Here is a 25,054-nt window from a genome sequence, read left to right as displayed (position 1 = left end):
CGTGATTCTGACATTAATGATATTCTAACTAACATCACAATTTTTAATTTTGTGCCCTAGAAAACATAGTAATATGGTGGTTTTGTTTTCATTGTTTGATGTTTGTTTTTCAGTTATTCTCGGCAAAATCTTCTATCTACAAATAGCAAGACTAACGCCGACAGCCACTTAGGTGTTGGTCCGCCGCACAACCCCCACCCGCTGGTGGACCGCTCTCACAACACTCTCAACCACATATCTTCTTCTTCCACGTCCCCCTCCGTGACACCCAAGCGTAACACCAACGTAAACGCCTCGTCACACCCCGTACTGAATCAGCCTAACCCCGACATCCCGGCGCCGATCAGGGCTTCGAGAAGAAACGTCAGCTACGAACGATCGCTGTCCTTCTCGTCCGCGCCCGACGTCCTGAACCTCAACCAACACTCCGAGGAGGGCGGCCCTCCGCGCAACGCAGACGAGACCAACGCAACTACCTCTAACGTGAACCGACCAGAACCCGCGCCCAACGCGCTAAGAAACACTCTGAATATCTCTAACCCGATACCAGAAATCATTCAAGCTCATTCCAATAATCTTAACGTCACCAAGAACAGCAAGAAGAAATCCTCTTCTAAGTTACCTTCCAAGAATTCGGCTAACAGAAGAAATTACAATATGTTGGACTACTCGCAAATCAGCAATGTAAATATAGCGAGCACTTCCGAGCCGTCGAACGCAAATCCTAACTTGGCTTCGACTAGTCGCGAAATTGATGACAAGGCGACGTCAAAACTGTTCGATTTGCTTCGAGAGAATATTTACTCGGAAGTAACAAACCTGATCGGCGTGAACGAATCTCACCCGGACTTTCTGATCCAATTATTTAAAGAATTAAAATATATTAGTTCCGATCCTCTCAGGCAGAAAGTGCTCAATTCTGTTCGAAATATTCTATCTCAGTACTGCCCCGCGGTCGATAGTCAGATGTGCGATACGACGCGAGAGGACTACGCTTTAGACACGGCTACGACATCTCAAGAAACAAACAACGTGCATGAAACGCATAGCGAATATAATGGTTCCCTTCAGATGGACAACAGAATAGTTCGCTTTCTGTTACAAAATCATGAAGAGGTATTCACCATTGAGCTTCTCAAGTCCTTGGTAAAAGTGATTGTCGACAACCCTGCTGATAAAAAACATAACAAGAAAATTTTTGAAATGCTCATGAAGTACGAAAGCATGCGAGTGTGCGACGTATCCAGCGAAATTATAAGCAACTTATCACTCATGATGGACAGTAATGACGTGGAAGAATCTACGAACCACACGAGCGAGATGTCTGAATCATCAATATTGCAAGATGTAGCTGGCTCGTTAAATTTGTTTAGTTCCAGTGAGACCCAGCTACATCAAATAAATACTTGTCCTTACGATATGTGGTCGACACGCGTGCAAATGGACATTGACAATGGAGACATTAACGATAATAATCAGGAAGGGAAGGTTGACTTGCTAAATTGTTCAGAGATGCATAACGAAGACCTGGCGGAAGCGGATCAAACCTGCCGCTCCGATATTAGCGAGAGCTTGAGTAACAGGCAGGATGAGAGTCAGGGAAATGCCGAGGCATTGCCAGACGTCGTCGACAATGAGGAAGTCACCCCCACTGAGGTAATCCAACAAGCATTGTATTGTAGATGCCTTCCGTTGATTAACTGTGGTAATCGTACTGACAACTAACAATTATTAATTTTCTTACTCAACTCTTTATATCCTGCTGTTCTATGTATTAAATTTTTTATCATTGATGCTCATTGTATTACACAATAAATAACAAATCTTTGTATGTTGTGTTTTCAATTCGTATGATTTTTTTTTTATGGAATAGGATGTTGTAACCTGTTGTTAAGTGATCACCGCCGCCCACAATCTCTTGCAACACCAGCGGAATCACAGGAGCGTTGCCGGCCTTTAAGAAAGGTGTACGCGCTTTTTTTGAATATTTTTTAATCCTAAATACTCTTATTGAGTGAGATTGAAACCCATTCTGGCTTCAGTGTCAATCATATGACATGATATATAGGTATTATATATATTAAATTACAAATAATCTCTTGTTGACGTGGGGTTATTAGATAAACTACCAACATTCACACTAATTAAACATTTTAAATTGTCTGGATTATGAAATAAAAAGAAACTTCATATTAAGTTGTTTATTATGTGTTATAGTATATATACATAATCAGGTACTTAGATATCACAATAATATGAGATTACATTACTTTTAAATATTGACTCAAGTGAGATACATTTTATAAATTACTCTACACAGAAAGTAAAGTGTATAAAGTTGTATTATATTTGCATTAAAGGCTGAAGCAGAATGGCTCGGACTTGACCGTGTGCCAACAAGGCTGCATATGGAAGATTCATCTGAAAAACAGAAAGGTGATGTTAATATTTTATAAAAACGGAGCACACACTCAATACGGCCAGCCTAAATTATAGACAAGCATATAATGATTGAGTGAATCCTGAAATAAAAATTATTTAATTAGTTCTTCTTAACAGCGCCTGCAACAGAAAGAAATAATAAACACAAATTAATATGTCTTTAACTATTTCAGATTGATTTGGAAGAATTCGATGCTTCAGTATTTAATAAGTTTTGTACTATTTAACAATAACAGTTGCCAAAATGTATTGACATGCTATTGTATTATATATATTTATACCTATAATTTATTTAGAGCAATAAAATTTCGAAATGATGTTTGTCTTTAAAATAAAAAACCCCTTGCCTAATAAGTTTATTTAGAAAACTCTTTGTAGTAAAATGTTATAATACTTAAGAAAATCATTTTTTATGAGAAAAAACTTATAGTCCTTATAATATCACTGTTAGTTGAACAAGTCTTTTCACACACACTGATATAAATTCCCGCCATGTGTATGCCAATAAAGTGTTGCCAGTAAATCTTCTGTACTTCTATCCAATTTCATATTCTCGTTTGTCTCAGGTTCATTATTTTTCTTTGTTTGTACTTCTGTAGATAAAATTTTATACTTAATTAAATTTATAATATATGTTACAAACATATGTATTATTACGACATTAACAAAGTTAAATCATATGGACCATGAGACAACGAGAAATGTCTGGATTATTGTGAGTTGGGCGCAGTAAACAAGGGTTGTAGTTTGTTGAGTTAGAGCTTGTTGGCACCATTACCTCTGAAATAAATCAAAATCAATCACAGTGTGTTTTATCTAGATGCATGAAGAGTGAAACATTTTTGTTGCTTTTTTCTTTACATTTTATTATTGGCTATCATTACAACATTTTTCATTTTATTCTACATATTGTATCAAAAATATTGGGTATGATCAACAAATGTAAAACATGTTTCCATAGTATAAGCCATCACTTATCACAGGATTATTTACAAGCATGAGGTAATTAATTCTCACAATCTTGGATTTTGCAGACTGGAAAATGAATGTATCCTTTCATTTAAAATTAAACTTGATGTATATGACCACAGCAACTTTCTGAAGATTTCTGCTCTGTGTATATTGCAATTAGCACTAACTAAGGTTAAGTAATTATGTGGTCGCTGCTTGAGAAATTTAAACTTGCGTAGAAAAACTTTCTTCTCCATACTGTGATGAATAATATATGAAACATATTTCACTGTTGGGTGATCATTATACATAATATGTATAGTTTGTGTATTTACCATATAAGTTATATTATAGCTTTTATCATTAACTAATAATAGAATATAACTATTTTTTTATTTAGTTATAATATAACTTACATGTTGAATACACTAGCTATACTTTAGTACAATAATCTCATAAATTACATATATTGATTAATATTATTTTATGATTTATTTTTAATTTGTATACAGCGTTGCACATTAATGGCGACATTAAATAAACACATGTGTAGATTTATCTAATCTGAGTTATCGAAACAAAATTTTAATCACCCTTTGTGGGTAGGGTAGGATTAGTGGTCGCCTAAGATGGTACCAGGTGTCAGTACTACAGTACTAGTACACTACGCTAGCGCGCGGCTACTAGATTTATTACAGGTTGTTCCGAAATGATATTATGAAAAATTGATTAATTTAGGTGAATTGTGTATTTTTTTTTTGAATATTTTTAGTAGTACTACTCGTATGTTTATTTAATGTCGCCATTGTAGCGCCACGCTGTATATATAAATTTATATATTATAGACAGCAGTTACTATTTTATTACAATATTTTATAACAAATTCCATTTATTATAAAAAAATTGTATTTGTAAAGTGATGTCACAGGTTACTTGACAGTGAATGGGAATTATCTTAAAATGTTTTAATTTCTGATTTTTTATACCATATTGACCAATTTCAGCTCTAAATAAATATACTTAACAACACTGAACTACTGACTCTGTGCTCTTCAGAAAAATAATTTTGATGAAAAATACATAAAAAAAGATTAAAGGTCGGACCGCATTAGAGCGGCGCTGCGCTGCGTTTCGCTTCACGTCAATAGACGGTACCTATCGCATTACAACAGGTTGCGTGCGAGCAACATTACAAGATGAGCGATAGTAACGAGTATTTGGTGCAGAAAAAAAACCGAGTTTTGGAAGAGAAAAAAATGTGAAAAAAAGTTATTCCTGAATATCAAGGTCACACTATCAAGAAGGCGAATATCACTATTTATTTCCTCGTTAATGACTCTGCAAGGTTTCACACTTACTTTAGAATGACGAAGACAAAATTCTATAAACTTAACAATTAACAGTATGCATATTGAAAGCTCCGCCTGCTGTGTCGCACTGAGCGTTGTTGCACTGCGCGTCGCGTCGCGTCAAAATATTCTATAGGAGGCAACTATACCGCGACGCACAGTGCAGCACCGCTCTAGTGCGACATGCTCCATACAAAATGATTGAAACATTATTTTGACACTCAGTAGTGCAGCGATGCGCAGCACCGCGGTAATGCGTTCCGGCCTTAATGCAAAAATTGAGACAACAACACACATTATAAAATATAATATGAAAATTATTTTATAATTATGTGATACACATACATGGGTAACACTGAAAATGTTTAGAACTGGCCAGTTAGAAACATTGTCGATTAAAACTTTTTTGAATTTCAATTTTAGAACTCTTTAGTAACCTAATGTAGTATATTGCATTCATTTGTTTTTGTGAATTGGCGGAAAATCTTAAAACTCTTGTTACACGAGAAAATTTTCGGTTATTGATTTATTATGACTTACGTTGTGGGCTTACTCAACAACAAAGCTATGATAGGCTGCGATTAGCATTTTTTAATGAAGCCCCATCTCGTGACACTATTTACAATTGGTTTAACGAGTTTAAGCGTGGACGTAGCAATCTCAATGATGATCCGCGTGAGGGACGTCCTTTAACAGCGACTACTGAAGATAACATCAGTGCTGTGCGACGCATGATAGAGGAAGATAAGAGAGTGACCTATCAGCAGATACGCGCAAGCCTAGGCATTGGTATGAGTCAAGTTCAATAAATATTACAAACATTGAGGCGTCACGAAGCTTTGTACCAGATGGATTCCCCGTACTTTAACCGACGACCAGAAACACCTTCGCATGGACTGGTGTCGCCAGCTGTATTTGACATCGTCACAGGTGATGAAAGCTGGATATATTGCTACGAACCCGAAACCAAAAGACAATCACCTCAATGGGTGTTTCCGTTCGAGGATCGGCCAACTAAGGTAAAGAAAGGAAGAAGTCAAGAAAAAAATATGATTGCCTTATTCTTTGGTCGCTAAGGTCATTTCGCGACAGTTGTGCTAGAAGATGGAAGAACATTCACTGCAGACTGGTATGTCAATTGCTGTTTGCCTGTTGTCTTGGAAAAAATGCGACAGCAGCGCCCTCGAAGAAGGATCCTCCTTCACCACGACAATGCTTCTGCGCACTCCGCAAAACGGACTCTGGAATATTTGACTATGGCAGGTGTCGAGATATGAGTCATCCGCAATACAGTCCTCACCTGGCTCCCTGTGACTTTTATTTATTCCCAAGAACTAAAAACAAAATATGAGGTTCGCTTTACGAGTCGAAAATGCCAAAGAAGAGACCCCTAAGGAAGGAAGAATGGGTCCTCTGCTTTGCTAAGTACCTAGTTCCATCAAATGTGACGCTGTGTAGAGAGGAACGGAGATTACTTCAAAAAACAATAAAAGTATTGGGAACTTTCTACATAAAGCCGTTATTCATTTTCTAAACATTTTCAGTGTTACCTAGGTATTAAGGAAGGAATTAATATAATATTTAAAAACTTTACAATGACATACATAATCAAAATATATAATACATAATATATGTAAATCAAATATATGTACATTAAACAAATATTATAAATGACTCACTCTAAATACATTTATATCAAACATTGCCATTATTATACAACTTAAGTGAATATTTTATCTTAACTATCTGTATCTATACAAATCAATCACATGGAAACTATAGTAATAGTTCAAGAATTTTTTATTGTGTTCCAAGAAATATTTTTAACAATCTTATGACTAATCAGTTTTTTCTTCCAGGAAACCTAAATATGTAGTAGATTTTATTTATGATATCTTGACTTAGCAATAAATTAACATGCTATAGCGTATATATACACAACTTACATTTATATTATTAGATATACATACCTACACAGAAAAGAAAAAAAAATAAAAATAAAGATTTAACAACTTTAAAAATAATAAGATAAAGTATGCATTTAGTGAAAATTTATATACATTAAGTTATACTATATACATTTTCACTAAATAACATGTTCCAAACATGTTACTAAATTTTTAAATGCATTGAGCCACTGAGCCTTTCTTATACAAATCGAGTGAGCATTGCAGTCTGATAGCTAAAACCACAAATGAGTTTGAATATAAGTTGTCAATGTGATGGAACACAAAAGTCTGTTAGCTTCAATCCAGATCACCCACTTTTTTTTTTAATACTGCGGAGTTTTTGAGTTACAGAAGGGAAAGAATCTGTTCCAGAGAAGTCAAATTGGAAACCACTTGAGCCTTGTCCCAAATTCATATATGTAATGATAGGTTCATATTGTACAAAATTTTGGAGACACTCAAGTTTGTTAAGTTGCTTGTAAGTAAGATTTAGATAGCTAGTATGTACCTGCATAGTCTAGATTTGCAAAGTCTATGTAAGGTTACCACAGCTGCAAAAATATTTTTACTGACATTCTCAATTTTTGTTCTTTGATAAGCTCTGATTGAAAAGACCTGAGACCAAAAACAAAAGTAACCAACACACTTAATAAAATAGATCAGCAGAAGTGGAGATGGACAGGCTATGTTGAGATATAGCCAGGAGAAATGGAGCAAAATTGTCACTAATTGGTATCCAAGATGTTGCACACGGAGCTAGAGGACACCTCAATCAAGATGGGAGAATGAACTCAAACTCACAGCGGGCTCGAACTGGAGAAGAGTGACCCACAACAGTCTCCAATGGAAAGAGCTAGAGGAGGCCTTTGCCAACCAGAACACTGATAAAAGAGACTTACTCTAACTCAGAATTAAAGGGCTATAGAATAGGTCTGATCAATGTTTTTTACCGTCTTACGAAAAGATACAATAACAAACATTGTTTAGGCAGGACGTAGGACACAGGCAGGTAAATATCACCATTGATATTTACCAACAAATTGCTTAGAAAATAACCTCAATCTCCAATTTGACAAATTAACAATTATCCAGATAACAAATATAATTATTAATTTATATTTAGATTTACACATACTCAAATATATGATTAGACCAGTACACAGTGAGACCATGATAGAAGTTGAAGTACCTAGTTAATATATTTTTTTAAATATTATTTGCAAATATTAAAATTACTTATAGACCACCCATCAAGTGGTAAATAAATCCACTGTGTGTGTGTGTGTACAATACACACTTGCTGGGCTCAAGTTAGTTGACAAAGGCACTCAAGCTCTATCAAGGACACTGGAATCCATTTAAACAAACATAAAATATAATCACTCACTAAGAAAATAGCAACAAAACAGATTAACAATTTGAGCTTACCACAAGTAAAATATGTTAAAAATTGGGCAAAATATACAAGAATTAAAAAATGATATTATAAATTTCTACTTAAAATGAGGAAATACATATAAAAAATACCAAAGATCTTACCTTGACGTAATCTTTTGCTTCTTGAAGAAAAGCTGTCATTTGCGCTACGTTTTCTTGGATTGCTTTCGATTAAATTTAGCGATGACTTGTTGTTGTTCAGGTTATCAGCTTTAGGCGGCAACTCATGCATTTCACAATCCAGGTCATCTCGAGGTGATTCTAGCCGTCTACTGGGATCATGATATCCATAATAACAATTTGTTGATATAAACTGCTGGCTGCGACACTGGCTTTTAAAATTTTCAGGGTAATTAAGCGTTTGTCTTAAAACATTGAATGCATTTTTGGCGTCTAGGATGTTTTGTAAGTCAATTCCGGAAGCAGGCATGTCGTCAATAATATTTTATCTATAGATTTTAAACGCTTACGAATTGAGACTTTATTGTAAATGTTACGTTATTTGAAGAAAAAAATGCTAATTGAAATCTGTATTTCTGTTTTGTAATATTCACAAAAAGTTCTAATTTCTACTACCAAATTCTGTGCAAGCAAAGCGCAATTGCAATTCGGAATGATTCGGTTTCGAACAAAGAGAATACCACTACCACAGAACACTTTTAATCCAGGGGTGGGACAAACGCTTTAAATTGACGTTTACAGAAGACTGTAGTGCCATCTGTTAGTTGGCCCGAAAATGAAAGCTTTGGCAGCTGTCACTCGCTTTGAAACCTTTCAACTTTTCTTTATATGTGTCACTGCCATAAAATGGCGGCTACTTTTAGCGTTTGCGCATGTATGTAGCTCTCGTGTTCCATTTTGCATAAGTACACTACTAAATCTATCCTTTATGTTCTATGTTGTGACAAAGTTAAATAACTCTACGCGCAATTTCAACATGGTAAAAAATTACAATACCTACATTAAAAAGTTGAGTTAGTTATTTTATTGCGTCACTAATGAATTTTATAATTTCGAGCATATTTATAGTTATTTTCGGGGCCAATGTCCAGATGGCGCTAGTTTTCAAATAGACGGCTCATAATGCGTAGAGAGGGCTCTCACTTCCCTTTATATTATTATACTCTTTGTTTTACTCTAACGAGTTAGAATTTAAAACACTACGTTCGTCGTTGATTCACGTAGTGTTTAAATTCTCTTTGGTTGATTCGGAATTATCAATCAAAGAGAATTTAAACTGTGGTTTCGTTAAGATGAATTTCATTTCCAGACCCATCGGAGTCTGAGGGAATCCACCTACATTCCAGTCACATTTGAATAACCATCACCAAGAAACGGTAACACCAAAAAACAGGCTTCGTTTCAACAAAAAAAAACTCTTCAAAAAATACCACACGTATGTCTATCAAATTAAAAAAAAACTTTCCCATGTCAAATGCAGCTGGACTAATTGTCAAATTGACAATTGACAATGGAAATAAATATAATTTCAGATCCTGGCTTCTATCTTTTACAGGATGAAATTGAAATACCAAATGGCTTTAATAATAGTAAACGTATTTAGCAAAAAAAATTAATATTGTATGTAATTAAGTTATTTTCATATATTTTTTTTGGTGTGTCAAGATCTTCCGGAACCAATAGTAGTGGTGTTGAAAAAATGTCACTCACTTCTTTTGGAAATATTTCCTGATTCCGTCTGTAAATTAACAACACTAGGTTTACTTTCTATCTGATTTCAAGATTACTAATACCCATATATATACAGTAATTAAATTTCTTTGGAATAATGCAATAAAACTTGCGAAAATCATGATGCCTTTTACAGTTTCTGCCTTATGCCGGAATTTTCGTAGACGCTTTTTGTTTGCAAAAACATTATCGAATTTACGAATTAGTTTAGCCATAACAGGCTGTAATTTAGAGCAGACAATTATTGAAAACAATTATATTATCAGACCTTTGCATGTAACTAGTTGTACCCAAAGTAAAAATGAGACGAAAGAAACGCAAGTTCCTAACACGAAGCAAAATGGAGAAACTGATGCAGTAAAATTATCCGAAAAAATATTGAAAAGTAAAGAATTGCGTAATATAATTGTTAAGACTGAGACAGATGATAATAAATTAGTGACAAAAGTGACAATAGAAAAACCAAAAGAATCAAGTTCATCACTTGATAAATCTGTTACAACAGAACAAGCTATAGCACCACCAGGTAAATTTAGAACAAGCATTTTAAATATTTATAGTCAAGGTTCTATTTAAAATATTCATAAATGTTTTAGTATTACTTTTTAGTAGCGCATTTCAGTGTTTGTTTTAAGATTCTCCAACTAAACAACACAACTTTGTAAAGTATGGGACAGCGGCAAACCTGAGAAGAACTGGCACAAGGCATATATTGCCCTATTTCTTCTGTGAAACAGTAATGTGTAAACTTTACTGTGTTTCAGTCTGAAGGGTGCTGTAGCTAGTGAAATTACTGGGCAAATGAGACTTAACATCATATGTCTCAAGCTGACAAGCACAATTGTAGTGCCACTCAGTATTTTGGGCTTTTCAAAAATCCTTAGCACTGCACTGCATTGTAATGGGCACGGCCTATCAATTACCATCAGCTGAACGGCCTGCTCGTCTTGTCCCACATTTTATAAAAATAAAATGCATAACAAGAAGGTTCATTTTTTTATTTACAGTGTGTCTGAATTAGTACATCTAGGTACTATAATGAATAACTCTTGTGTGTTTTTTTTTTTAATTTACATTGAATTGGATTAGCATCATCATCTTGGCTAAGTGATTTGTGAAGGATTCTCAGTCACATATTTTACAATAAAATGTTGGTATTTAATTAATGTTAATGTTTGATTATTTTTTTTGATTTTCTAATTACAGTAAAAAAAAGATTATTGATTGATTTCTCTGCCTCATATACTGAAAGAAATTTCATTACTCCAATGAGGGCAATGACAGAATATTTATTGAAGCAGTCAGACTTAGAATCACTACCAAAGGTCCTTCGTAGATCTCCTTATGAATCAGAACCACCTATTACAGTGTATTATAGAAAAGATGTTGATGCAAAAGCAATAGAAGTGAGTATTTATCATAGTACTATTTTTTATATTGATGTTTTTATAGTTATAAGATAGATTTTTCTTAGTAAATGTCCAAAACAGTCTTTCTTTAAATAAATTATGTAAATAATAATGATTGATGTAAAACATGGTTTTAATAACTTCAAAGGAGGATTATATTATTATTATGTCAATCCTGATATGATGTTAATTTTTATTATTTTTGAAGGTATGGGGTTCAAAAGAAAATTTGGAAAAAGAGTTGCTAAGGAGAGAAATAGACAGGAGAAGATATGAACAAGGTTTTTTTTATATCATTCTATGAAAAATTTGCACATCATGCTTTCAATTATTCTTTTACTGATAACTTTGGTATAGATAGTTAATGTAAATAAAAACCCTGCTTTGTAGTTTTCATATGGAATAGAGAACGCAAACTAATATTTAAAGTTACTTAATATGGTGATTTTATTGAGAATAATCTATATTATTTTATTTCATATTTTTATGGGTTTATGGTTTTTAGTAATTTATAAATTAAATATTCGCTAAGATGTTTCACATAATATTGTGCTGTGATGGTTACCTTTTTAAAAAATATTAACTTAAGTTGTTTAATGTTATTGCTTGTTTGAAGTTTTTCAACTACTTTAGTATATATAGGGTGTTCCAGAAAGAATGGATAATCCTGGAGTGTCTAATAGTACAGCTATCAGGCGCTCAAAATCAAAAAATTATGTATTATACCATTTTATAAACTTTATTAACTGTGCATTTATTTGAAATAGGTGGCCACATAGGTACTCATACTATTTACTGTATTTCTAATAAATCTGTCTGTGAATAATAAGTAAAACCAAAAATAACAGATTTCATTAATTTGCGGCCGTGGTATGCATGAAAGTACAGCAGTCTTTTTTTTTATGGAAAAAGAAGACAAACGAGCGTGCGGGTCACCTTGTGTTAAGTGATCACTGCCACCGGAAACACCGCACAAGGAAGTTCATTCCACAGCGAAGGTGGACTTTGGCGGCATGAATCAGGTGAAACAGCTCTTCGGAACACTCCCCGTGATAAATGCGGTAGAAGCTAACAATGAAGCGATGTCTCTACGCAACGCCAAGTGATCCAGCCGTTCGCAGAGGACTGGGTCCCCGACAATTCGAGCTGCTCTGCGTTGCACGCGGCCAAATAGACCGAGCTGATATTGGGGTGCAACAGACCAGAGATGACAGCAATACTCCATATGTGGACAGACCTGAGCTTTGTACAGCGCTAGAATGTGGGCCGGCTTGAAGTATTGCCGTGCTCTATGACGCCCAGTTTCTTCGAAGTCAATTTGGCTTTGCTCTCCAGATGACCGCGTTATTGGCAATTGCTCGCGATTTCGAGACCCAGAATCCCGATAGGCGAGGGTGTAAGGGAAGTGTCGAAGAGCGGTGATAGCCTCGGGAAGCCCAAATGATGGAAGTTTTGCGAAAAGCGCCTTGTGACATACACGATCAAAGGCCTTCGCTATATCCAGGCTAACTGCCCGGCCTTGTCCCTTGCTTTCGATAGCCGCCGCCCATCTATGTGTTAGGTATACCAGAAAATCACCTGCCGATCGACCATAGCGAAAGCCGTACTGTCGGTCGTCGATCAACTGGTGACCCTCTAGGTATACCAAGAGCTGGCGGTTAATTATGCTTTCCATGGTTTTGGAGAGCAGAAAGGTAATCTTCATAGTGCGGACACCAACTGGATTTTATTTTTGAGCGCATGATACCTGCACTATTAGACGCTCCAGGTTTATCCATTCTTTCTGGGACACCATATAAATAACTAGTTTAATATTGTCAGTAATAAAATATAATTTCAGATGTGTTTACTGTGAAAAGAAGGTTGAGAAACTATAGACGGGAAATGGGTCATAAGCGTCTTAAACATGGAGTTGAGGAGATGGGACTAAAAACTGTGTCTGGACGAGTTGTTCTCACTGCTATTGGAATGTATGATTTATTTATATTTCTCAGTTCTTCATAGATACTCCCTTCTTCATAGAGGCTCCCTGGTTTCATTTCTCCTGAAGGGAAACCAACTGAAACTAAACCTCTAAGTATTGTTAGGCAGATGATATTTTGACAGAATGTATATATAACTGTTAATAAATAAATAAAAGCGGGCCATAAATAATAAAGAACAAAAATGTTTATCTTTCAAAAGAGTTTTGAAATGTAATGTAATGTTACAATATTGGTGTGAGTATGATCATTGCAGCTCATTGATGGTAATTTGCTTGGAGAAGAAAATTCGTCTTTTTGTGTTTACTGTTAGTTAAACTGACAAAAATAGTGCTTTTTAAAGGTTATACAATAAAATAATAATCATGCATTATACAGTTTTACAATTCAGTTCTTTTGTGTTAAGTTTTATGATATTGTAAATCATTTTAATTTAACACATTCCAGCAATGGATGTAACTTCTTGTTCAAGTTGTGTGCTTGGCTGTACACTGGCTCTCACAGCATGTTTTCAGAGTGTATACACTCTCTCGCTGATACAGTCAATCAGCTTATACTGGCTTATGGAATACACAAATCAGTTCAGGTAAGCCATTGGGATTTCGAACATAATTTTATTATATACATAAATATAATTTTATTATATACATATTTAATTTCTTTTCTGTTTTGTAAGCATTCTTTGATTGCCTGTTGATTTGATTGTTTTAAGACTGCATTTCTGACTAAGAGCCATCAAAAACTCTCACGGGATTAACTTTACTGACCACTACATTATTAATAAGCCCAGAATGGGCTGCGATATTTGACTTGCCCCTGTCTATATATCCCACGTGCTATCAACACCCGACCTTCATGTCGTACCTATATAGCTCAAAGTTTTCTCGCTTTTTCAAAATTACTGATTAATGTTCGAATTCTCTTAGATCCTTAATGTTTCTGTAAATGCTTCTTTTTATTACCTATTTCCGGAACACCGTATGAACTTTTCTTTCAATTTGAAATCTATAAGTAATAATATAAATTAGTCAAGATGACTGTCTTTAAATTTGGAAATACCATTCCTGTTATTACCATATTAGAGTTAGTAATGAAAAGTGATCAGATTGCAGACCCCGATCATCCGTACGGGTACACCAACATGAGGTACGTGTCCTCGCTGATCTCCGGCGTCGGTATATTCTGTGTGGGTTGCGGCCTCTCATTTTATCACGGCGTTACCGGCATTTTGGACCCGCAGCCCTTGCATGACTATTATTGGGTAATGTATTCTTTCATTATATTATTATATGTATAGGGGGGGATGAAAGTGAGAGCAAAGGTCAACCTATAGGCAAAAATAGGCGATCTAATGATGTGTTGCGAAGGGGCCAGGTAGAGAGTACCAAGAGTACCTTATTGAACTTTCATGAAAGTAGCTTAAATGTTAATATTACTTGTGGCGGCATCGTAGGCCGAGTCTTGATCTTGTCATCGAGAACTGTGGGGTGGGGGGGATAGAGGTATATATAAATTATGACTGCGTAAATCCTTTCGTAAATTATTCACTGATCGCGCTCATTAAGATCATTCATGTTAATTCACAGTCTCATTAAATACCCATAAAATAAAGTATGCCTGAAGAACACTTCAATTCACAAAATATGTTTGACCGGTTTTGTAGGCCTATTTCGTCCTGGGTGGAGCAGTGGTATCCGAAGGCGCCACACTGATGGTCGCTCTGAATGCCATCAAGAAAGGTGCGAAGGAGGCCAATATGTCTCTCTATGACTACAGTAAGTATGATTTTAAATATTTTCATATTAACATATTTAAAATAGAAAAGTAGGTACACATTAGATAATAAGTACAGAGAAAAAAACTACGTTTAAAAAACCGACTTCAAGAACTGAAAAGTATCAAATAACTAAAAATTTTATTTAATACACCTATATGCAAACCTTTACCTTTAATATGAATAAAATACTATTATTTATATGTGCTATCTATTGATAGGTTCTAAGTCAGTGCCAAGCCCTAATCAAAATAAAACTTAATATTATACACAGCTTACTTACTGTAATGATTTAGGTTGTCTGGCCACGCGTGTCTGTCCGCTTGGTTCTAGACGAAGCTATGCCGCTCTAAGTCACGCGTGGCGAGTGTTTATTACATTTGGCTTGGCACCGACTTCAAAGCTATCAATATGTGTGCTACATATACTACGTGAAAACTACTGGTCTAAACTCTGTTAAACATTTTATGGGACCAAATGGCATCTATTTCGCATCGAACAAAAGAAGAATTACGTAAATCGGATCATAAATCTCAGAGTAATCGGTGTACATACATAAAAAAATACCGATCGAATTGATAACCTCCTCCTTTTTGAAGTCGGTTAAAAATTTAAAAAGCTCTAATAACTGACACCTTCAGCCACAAGATTAAGCAAATTTGAATAGTACTGTAAGCTAAATAAGTTCAGGAGTTGTTCCTACATGGTCTTCAGTCGAAAAGATAAACCGATACAGTGTAAAAATTAACTAAAAAACAAAGAACTAAAACGTGCTGATCAGTGATAAATATGATCTTGTTGTGTCATGAGAACACTGACCGTTTTGCAATGGAACGAATCGGTAAGGTACCCCATATTTTAGGCTTATTGCTTAAATAATGTATTTATTGAATTGCCGTTGATGTAAGTTTCTTGCGGATAAGTTGTTTTATTAAAATAAAATAAATAAATTCCTTATTGCCACATAAAACATTACAAAAATAAAATGTATAATTTGGCTAGGCGATGAAAGCTAAGCTACATCTGATATGGAATCATGGATTTATATGGCCATGCACAGCTGTTTTAGAGCCATCCCCTCCTCCCTAAGGTGTTCAGTGGATGCATTATGGCCTCTTGTTAAAAAACAAATTAATTTGTCTATGTATAATATATAAAGGTTTAAATCTATGCAGACACTCTTGTACAGCCTTTAAGGAACTATTAGATCTTAATGGACTGTAATATTGATTTTGCAAACGCTTACGCGTTGCTTGGGTAGTTTGAGGTAGGCGGACTCAGTTTTGCTGAATTAATAGACAAACATAGTCCCGAACGTCGACTCAACTTGTTGTTAATACGCGTGTTGAAAAGTTAAAAAAAAGATATTATCCTCTCCACCTGAATGAGTGGATGCTCTTCGCAGTGTCGTTTTTAAGGAGCTTTCTGCAATGTAGAATCTATGGAATAAACTTCATTGTGCATCGCGTTCACTCACCTATAAGGCTGAAACGCTCATGCAATTCTTCTGGTGTTGCAAGAGAGTATGGACCACGGTGATTACTTCGATCACGGGACGCATAAGTCATAACATATTACATTGTTATTCCATAAAAAAATCAAAAACCAGTAACACGTTGCAGTAATGCGCAGTTCGGACCCGTCGGTGAATGTGGTGCTGTTCGAGGACATGGCTGCCGTGGCAGGCGTGGTCGTTGCGGGCAGCTGCATGGCCCTCTCGCAGTACTCGGGCAGCCCGCTGCCGGACGCCGTCGGCAGCCTGCTCGTGGGCTCGCTGCTCGGGGGCGTGGCCTCCTTCATCATACTCAGCAACGTCGGCGCTCTGGTCGGCAGGTACTGACGCCCGCCTCCTACCACCACATAGTAATGACTGGGCAGCCCGCTGCCGGACGCCGTCGGCAGCCTGCTCGTGGGCTCGCTGCTCGGGGGCGTGGCCTCCTTCATCATACTCAGCAACGTCGGCGCTCTGGTCGGCAGGTACTGACGCCCGCCTCCTACCACCACATAGTAATGACTGGGCAGCCCGCTGCCGGACGCCGTCGGCAGCCTGCTCGTGGGCTCGCTGCTCGGGGGCGTGGCCTCCTTCATCATACTCAGCAACGTCGGCGCTCTGGTCGGCAGGTACTGACGCCCGCCTCCTACCACCACATAGTAATGACTGGGCAGCCCGCTGCCGGACGCCGTCGGCAGCCTGCTCATGGGCTCGCTGCTCGGGGGCGTGGCCTCCTTCATCATACTCAGCAACGTCGGCGCTCTGGTCGGCAGGTACTGACGCCCGCCTCCTACCACCACATAGTAATGACTGGGCAGCCCGCTGCCGGACGCCGTCGGCAGCCTGCTCGTGGGCTCGCTGCTCGGGGGCGTGGCCTCCTTCATCATACTAATGCCTGCTCGTGGACTCTAATTTTGGCTTTACATATCCTAATGCTAGTAAACAATCATTAAATCTTTGGTTCCAGGCTCTCGCTGATTGCTTTAATCCATATATAGCATGTTTCAATTTAAGATCAGTATTGCTTTTACAATTTAAGTTAGGTGGAACCTGCATATACTATTTCCCAAGCCTGGTTTTCTTCAAAAGCCTTGAGCTCCTGCTCCTCCTCCATTGCCTGTTCCCACATAACTTTATCGGATCCCTTTCCCTCCCACCTCCTCATATGTTATTTCAGCATCCCAGGATTTCTGCTTGTCAGTAATACTCCATACCTATCTACTGGTTTTCGTAAGCGTTTGTTTGGTAATTTGGGAACTTCAACTGCCCTTGAATCATCATTTTCTTCACATAATGTATAGTACGAGTCTTCAGACATTGAGCTTGAATTAGATGTGTCAGGAACATAGGTAAGGTCATTCGGGTCTAAAACTGTCCTGTCATCTTGTGATTCTTCCTCCACTGATTGTGAATTTTTCTGTGCATCCGTCATTTCCTGCACTACTATCTGAGTATTAGCTGAGATGTCTTCTTTTTCCAGAATAGTCACATCCCTGCTCATAGTTATTTTCCTTGTTTCTAAGTTGTATAATCTGTATCCTTTAATGTTATCTGGATAACCAACTAAGATATATTTGACTGCCTTTTTATCCCACTTAAGTCTTTTTTCTTTGGGCACGTGCACCATGACAGAACTACCAAACACTCTAACATGGCTGTCCATTTCTCAAATGGTGTCATATTTCCTAGTCCTGAGACTGGCGACCTATTTCTTAGGTAAGCTGCTGTATTTATAGCTTCTGCCCAAAATTGTTTGCCTAATTTAGCCTCAAAGAGTAAGCATTTAGCACGTTCAGCTAGTGTTCTGTTGAGACGTTCAGAGAGACCATTTTGTTCCGGGGTGTAGGGATTAGTCTTATGAACTATCCCTCCAGACTTCAGATAATTCTCCATCTCCTTAGAACAAAATTCACCTCCATTGTCTGTTCTCAGTACTTTAATTTTGTTTCCAGTTTGATTTTCAACCAACCTTTTATACTCCTTAAAGTAGTGCAATGCTTGATTCTTCTCTTACAAAAAATATACACTTGACATTCGACTGGCATCATCCACAAAAAGAAGAAAGTATTTTGCCTGACTAATAGATTTGATCTCCATAGGCCCACATCAATCTGAGTGCACAACCTCTAACAGTGTTTTACTTCTATGATTACCCAATGGAAAAGGTAAGCGAGTCTGCTTTCCTTCGCAACATACAGATGTTTGCTTTGTCTTTATAGCATACACCCTCCACTGCAACATTCTTCATTTTTTCTAAATCAGAACTATTGATATGGCCAAGTCGCCTATGCTACAGTCTTGCTCCCAATGTGTGTAATGCCGAAGCTGCGAAACCCTCTGACTTCTTTAGTTTGTATACTCCATTTTTTAAACTTGCTACTCCAATAAGTTTATTCTGTTTATTGCGGATATTGCAAGAATTCTTCTCAAATGACACTGTATTTCCATTAGTTATTAGCTGGCTAACAGATAACAGATTAGTTGTGAGGTTAGCAATGCACAACACATTTCTTACAGGAATATCAAACAGATGTTTATTTACACATGTAGTTACTCGTGTATCGCCGGCACACATAACTGGCATAGAGGTTTTATTCCCCACAACTATTTCACTTATTGTGTGTTTTCGTATTTTCGACAAACTTTCTTTGTTCGCCGTCATATATGTACTCGCACCTGAATCGATATACCAATCTTCTGTACTGAATTCTCCGTGAAGAAAGGCCACACTGAAGGCACCTGCTTCCATAACCTTTAATTCAGGTCATTGGTTTTTATAGTGTCTGATTTTCTTGCATCCATAACATTTTATTTGTTTATTTCCCGATGACAATGACGTATTTTGATTAAATTTTGACGTTTGTTTTGGCTTGGACTGCACAGTGCTACTAACTCTCTGTCGACGATTCATCCAAAACGCTGTTTCTGGTCCACTGCTGCCAACATCAGGGGACATAATTAGAAGTTTCGATTAAATGACGTCAGCACTTACCGCCAAACCAGAATGTTCAATCGCCATGATCATTGGCTCAAACTTTTGAGGTAAACCGGCTAAAAGTAACGATGCAATCCATTCTTCACTAATTTCAAAACCCGTTCCCTTCAATCTCTGATCTGTTTCTTCTACTGATGACACATACATAGTCATAGATTCACTGGTTTCTAAGCGGATGGAAATTAATGCACGTAGTAAACTGATTTTTCTAGTAAATCCCGGTGTCATCAAAAAGTTGTTTCAATTTTTTCCACAACGCGTTAACCGTTTTTTCAGTGTTAATATGCACGAATAACGAAGGTTCGATGGTCATAATTAGCTTGGCTTTGGCTTGATCACTGTCACTTAAATCTGATGAAATATTGTCCAAATCAATGCCTTCTAACACCATAAAGTTTTTTACCGCGAACGCCCAATGGTCGTAATTTTCACGACCTTTCAATTTCGGAACATTAATTATGTAACCAGAAGACATTTTAGCGAAAACAATTGAAAATCTTTAGTAATACTTGAAATAAAACGGGACTGGGCCCATTACCTAATAAAACACAATAGCTGTAGCGACAAGACTGACAGGTGTATTTCATAGCAGCATGTGGTTACAAAACATTGACAAGTCCATAGAGAATCAATCTACTACTGTTCTATTACTATTACATTACGATACTATCTATATTATAATTATATTTTGATAATATTCTAACAGAAATTATATTTCTTTCTATTCCGTTAAAATATATATGTTTTTGTATTCTAATTATATAGTAATTAGTTTTTGGTACAAGTTAATATTGTTTGTAATTATAACAATAATATTGTACTTATATTGTCCATCACAGGTCCATACGTCAGGAGCAACTGGATGAAATCAACAGCGTTCTGGAGCGAGACTTTATGATTCGGGCCATTCACGACGTGAAGGGGATCGACATTGGCAGTAACCTCATCCGATATAAGGTTCGTTGATCATGGAAGCACCAGATACCTACCTATTGACATTATAGATGGAGCTAATGATATCCAATGAAATAATAGTATTACTAAAGATAAGTGTATACATTATCTGTTAATGGTTTGCAATGTCAACTACCTTGCTTTAAGCACCACAAGCGACTTCATTTATGTAGACATTTGTATACATTTGGATTTTGTTCAGTTAAAGATAAGACTTTTCTTTGTTAAAAATGTGCTTTATTTTTGACAGGCTGAAGTTGATTTTGACGGAAGAGCGCTGACGAGATCGTATTTAGAAAAGCACGATTTAAATCTATTGCTAGAGGTAAGTTGCGTTTTCTTATTTAAAATTATCTTTTAATATAGTATCGTATAATGAAATTAAAATCACATATTTAAGTCAAGGAAATGACACTTAACATTAATGTCAAAAGTTTGTTTCCTTATCATTTTAAAAGGTCGAACTTTAATGAGAAAAAGTGGCAAGAGACTCATTGCCACTCTTTTAAAATTTATATATGAATCATTCAATACCTTACGCCCACTTACTTCAGTTGACCGACTGAATTGTATACACTGCAAATATATTATGTGTACCTTACTAATTTTGTAGTTATATAATAGCGGTCGTTAAAGAGTTATTTCATTTAAATTTTTACTTTTACCAGGATATGAAGAAAATTCACACGATAGATGACGTTGAAGCATTTCTTCTAAAGCATGGCGAAAATATTGTGGACATGCTGGGGGGTGAAATAGATAGGATAGAACTTAAGTTGAGGGTAAGAACCATATTGTGTTTAATTACTTTTATACGTTCTGGTTTTTTATACAAGGGGATGACAAACGGGCTTTACCTCATGTTAATTGATCACCGCCGCCACATTCTCCAACACCAGAGGAATCACTGGAGCGTTGTTGGCCTTAGGTTATGTTAAATATAAGTATCCGTTTTAAAGTAAAAATAAAATATAATTATACTGCTTTTCTTTTTCAGAAAAAGTTTCCGCAAATACGGCACTGTGATTTAGAGATATTGTAAATATTGAGACTTAACTAATGGATGTAGTGTAATGTATTGGTGTATTAACAAAGTATCTACTAAGTAATAAATAATTTAAATAAAATTAAGGTGCGAATACACTTGGTTCTTGATGCTGCAGACCAACCGACTCATCTCGATATTACAATACATATATTAGCTTGAGTATATTTATCTTTGTATGCGTCTACGAGTGCCTGTTTAATACTTAGATAACGACGGGTGGCGGAGCTAGTAGTCTCGAAGAAGGCACACGAAACATTCATCTTAAATCAGGTGACGGGTGCAGTTCGATACTATCATGGTCGTTCTGCCATGAGATGCAACTCAGTATGTATATAGTTTTTAGCAGGTGATGTGAATAATTAAATGTTGGGTTGGATATAAAAATCAATACAAAAATTGTTTAGAGGTTTGATCACTTTTACTTCTACACCTATGTTGATAGTTACTCACAAAATATTTTTCTCCACAGTCACTTCCATAATATAGTTATGCCTTGTATTCACTCGTTTTGGCGCCAGCCTACCTTCTGTGATTTTCTCGTATAAGTGTAGCCTATTACTCACTATGTTACTTACACATACACATTTAAATGTGCCGTTTATTTGAATTATAAAGTTAGACTACTTTTTTATGGACGAGGATGACAGTCGAGCGGTATATAAAAGAATCACAAGAACGTTGCCAGCCTTTTAGATTGGTGTACGCGCTTTTTGGAAGGTCCTACCCAGAGGAACGCCACACATCCAGATAGTGTGATTGATATCCTAATTTGTGGTGATTGGTTCCTACGAACGGCGAAATTCGGCGGCAGGAAGCAGGTGAAACAGCTCTTCGGAACACTCGCCGCGATAAATGCGGTAGAAGACACGCAATGAAGCAACGCGACGTTTTAGCGTAACGCCAAGTGATCTAGCCGTTAACATGGAACTGCATCTCCGAAAACTCGAGGAGGTCTGAGTTTTACGCGGTCAAATGGTTCGAGCAATTATGTAGCTGGACCTGCGCTTTGTAGAGCGCTAGAATTTGGGCCGGCTTGAAGTATTGCAGACGTTCTGAGCATGACAGGAGTAATGCCATTCGGTCCGCTCGACTTCTTTACGTCGAAGGAAGTCAGAGCTCGTCGAAATCTTTCTGAACTACTTCCAGCAGCTCTGTTACCGCGGGATGGTCAATGGTGTTTTTACGCCGTCGTCAATAGTCGAGTTGGAGGAAAAAAGAGTGCACAGAAGATCGGCTTTTTCTTTTGCCGTATGGGCCAGGGTGGCATTCCTCATGTGCCGCTTTCGACAACGACCAGAACTTGCGTGTTCCGGTCGGGTAACTGGAAAGCTGCTCGTCGATTTTGATGACGTGCCTAGATTTCGCACGGGCGACAAGCCGCTTCAAAATCTAGAGGCACGGTTATATTTCCTCTTTAGAACTTTGCAGTTCGGATTCTTTGTCCTGCGACAGCGCTGCAACTCAAGTTCCATACGTATATTTTCTGCAGTCAGATGCTGCTTTAACTGACTAATCGAACCAGGGCTGTGATCTGCCACCGATCGGTACTACAGAGCTTGGTATAAAAATATCAGGCAATGGGATCATCCGAAGGGAAATAAACCTTGCCCCAAGGGTAGAATGCAGAAAAGGAACACATCCTATCCCAATCTGCTGTCTTGTCGAGCCAAACGTCTGCGATGTGGCCGTTGGTCCAAAAAGGACGGCATGTGGCAATTGACGTTCTGCGAGCCGCTTTAGCGACTCATCCAATTGGGACAGACCATACAAAATTGCCTACCGTCCTTGTAATTGAATTGTAAAATGACGAGCTTTTTGCTTATCTAATCTCATCATATTATTATTTGTAGTAAATTGCCATCAATCAATCAAATCATAACGTATTGAAAAAAAAAAACTTAAACTTTTAATCTAATATTTTGTCATCAGATAATTATTGCACATTGGTATTTCCTGTGACCGAGTTATTTATTTGATGATTTTAGTCATTTGATGTCTTAATAGATATTCTATTACTTTTCTAAAATCTCACCCGTCTGATATTTATCGGGTTAGTCTTAAAGTTCGTTGTCTTAGCAGCAAATTGTCTTTTTTCTTTTTTTGGCAGAATTTTACTCAAGCAGTGGTAGGTACTGCTTGAACAGTTGTAATCTGTTATTTTAGTAACAACTATCTTCGTTTGGCATTTATAATATAGACTCATTGGTATAAATTTCTCCTAGGCGGCGACTTACGCTCTCTATAAATCAAAATTCCAAATCAATGAAAAGATAAGAATATTCCTGATGCCGAGAACTTGTACAAAATGAATGTTTTGAGTTTAATAAATCACGCTGCTATGTTGTCACTACTTCCACCTTCAATTTAATCCTAAACGTTTAGATAACCTGTTGGAGAATTGTAATAAATGCCCAGTTTGTAACAGGAATATTTGTTGTATAGTATACAAGTGATATAGATCATTATGGATAATCTAGATCTATCTGAAGATCAAAAGTTGGTATTCAGTATAACACCACTGTTTAATGTAGTGTTTATGTAAATATTTAAGAGTACATGTCAGTGTGTATGTGTAATTAATGTATTGAGTAATATGGTACCTACATAAGTATTTAAGTTAATATAAAAATGCAGTTGTTATAAAGATCTATTTATTGTAAATAAACTTTACTTATAACATTCTAACCTCTTTTTATTATGACCCCTCTCAATTTGTGCCTGCTTTTTAGTTGAGGAACAAGAAAGAAATCTTAGCATATTAATAAGGTATTAATAGTAGATTAGTAGCCAAGGGCTGTAAGGCATCAATTGCAGCCCGAGATATTTAGGCGCACGAGCACCTATAGTTCGAGGGTGCAACTGACCCGACTACTCTGCTTTACATATCGATTGTGAGGTAAGTAGAAAAAAACTGGCATTACAATAATTAAATATTGTTAATTGCTCCTTTAGTTTCCATTTTCATCAAATCGGGAGTGCAGCATATATCTTCATCACTTGCAGAACTCATGATTTTTTCTTGCACGTAATTATAAATCCCAAAATCAAACAATATTTAGAGTAAGTTTTCTATTCCCGCCTTTTTTCATCTTTTTTTTTCAAGAACGAAATCGAGTTTCGCCGTTCCATATTTAAAATTTATGACTATTATACGAAGACAAGGCTGAATAGCGAAGCGACCTCTTTTGTCATTGGGCTGAATGCATGATGTCTATTGCCAGTATGATGGTTAGATGTACGCGAACTTTTTGAAAGAATGAAGAGTTTTTTTTTAATAACTTACCGCCCTAGGGCTTTTCTAGCTACATTATTACCCTAGAGCGCTAATTGGTCACCTACAAGCCCTATTTGGGGGTAATAAGGACCTACTTACCGAATATGAGAGATGTAAAATAATTTAACTACTTCTATTTGGCTCTATATACCTATTTAAGATCAATACGCGCAAAGCGCAGTCTACCAGGTGTATTAATTTAAAATAAGGTAACGTCAACGTTTATTTACCTACAAGTTGTTTGTGATGGCATTCATTAAACAAAAAAACGCTCGAAATAGAAATTATCGAAACGCAATGCTATTG

General features: G+C 36.6%; 3 protein-coding genes across 13 annotated transcripts in view; 2 read left to right on the top strand and 1 right to left on the bottom strand.

Moving 5' to 3' along the window:
* The window catches only part of LOC126970612 (putative uncharacterized protein DDB_G0289263), a 32,432-nt gene extending 29,673 nt beyond the window's left edge, over positions 1-2,759 (top strand). For 3 of the 11 annotated variants that reach the window (XM_050816631.1, XM_050816628.1, XM_050816629.1), the window contains exons 27-28: positions 114-1,656; positions 2,361-2,590. In XM_050816631.1, coding sequence (XP_050672588.1) covers positions 114-1,656; positions 2,361-2,456 — 1,639 coding nt within the window. In that variant the 3' untranslated portion in view covers positions 2,457-2,590. The other 8 variants (XR_007730670.1, XM_050816636.1, XM_050816634.1 and 5 more) reach the window with 6 other exon arrangements.
* A 26-nt stretch (positions 2,760-2,785) lies between these two features.
* Positions 2,786-8,745, bottom strand: LOC126970680 (uncharacterized). Its single transcript, XM_050816772.1, has 2 exons — positions 8,231-8,745; positions 2,786-3,035 (listed from the first exon to the last, which is right to left on the bottom strand). The coding sequence occupies exons 1-2, from the start codon at positions 8,556-8,558 to the stop codon at positions 2,908-2,910; spliced, it is 456 nt and encodes a 151-aa protein (XP_050672729.1). The 5' UTR covers positions 8,559-8,745; the 3' UTR covers positions 2,786-2,907.
* Positions 8,746-9,621: 876 nt separating this feature from the next.
* On the top strand, positions 9,622-24,159 carry LOC126970631 (zinc transporter 9). The gene is made up of 12 exons (XM_050816701.1): positions 9,622-10,346; positions 11,027-11,226; positions 11,438-11,510; positions 13,070-13,199; positions 13,659-13,797; positions 14,317-14,472; positions 14,875-14,986; positions 16,608-16,818; positions 20,312-20,429; positions 20,677-20,751; positions 21,095-21,208; positions 21,424-24,159. The coding sequence occupies exons 1-12, from the start codon at positions 9,941-9,943 to the stop codon at positions 21,466-21,468; spliced, it is 1,779 nt and encodes a 592-aa protein (XP_050672658.1). The 5' UTR covers positions 9,622-9,940; the 3' UTR covers positions 21,469-24,159.
* Positions 24,160-25,054: the final 895 nt, after the last annotated feature.

Source organism: Leptidea sinapis, chromosome 21, assembly GCF_905404315.1.
Source record: "Leptidea sinapis chromosome 21, ilLepSina1.1, whole genome shotgun sequence".
NCBI lineage: Eukaryota > Metazoa > Arthropoda > Insecta > Lepidoptera > Pieridae > Leptidea > Leptidea sinapis.
This window is presented reverse-complemented; position numbering and strand designations above follow the sequence as displayed.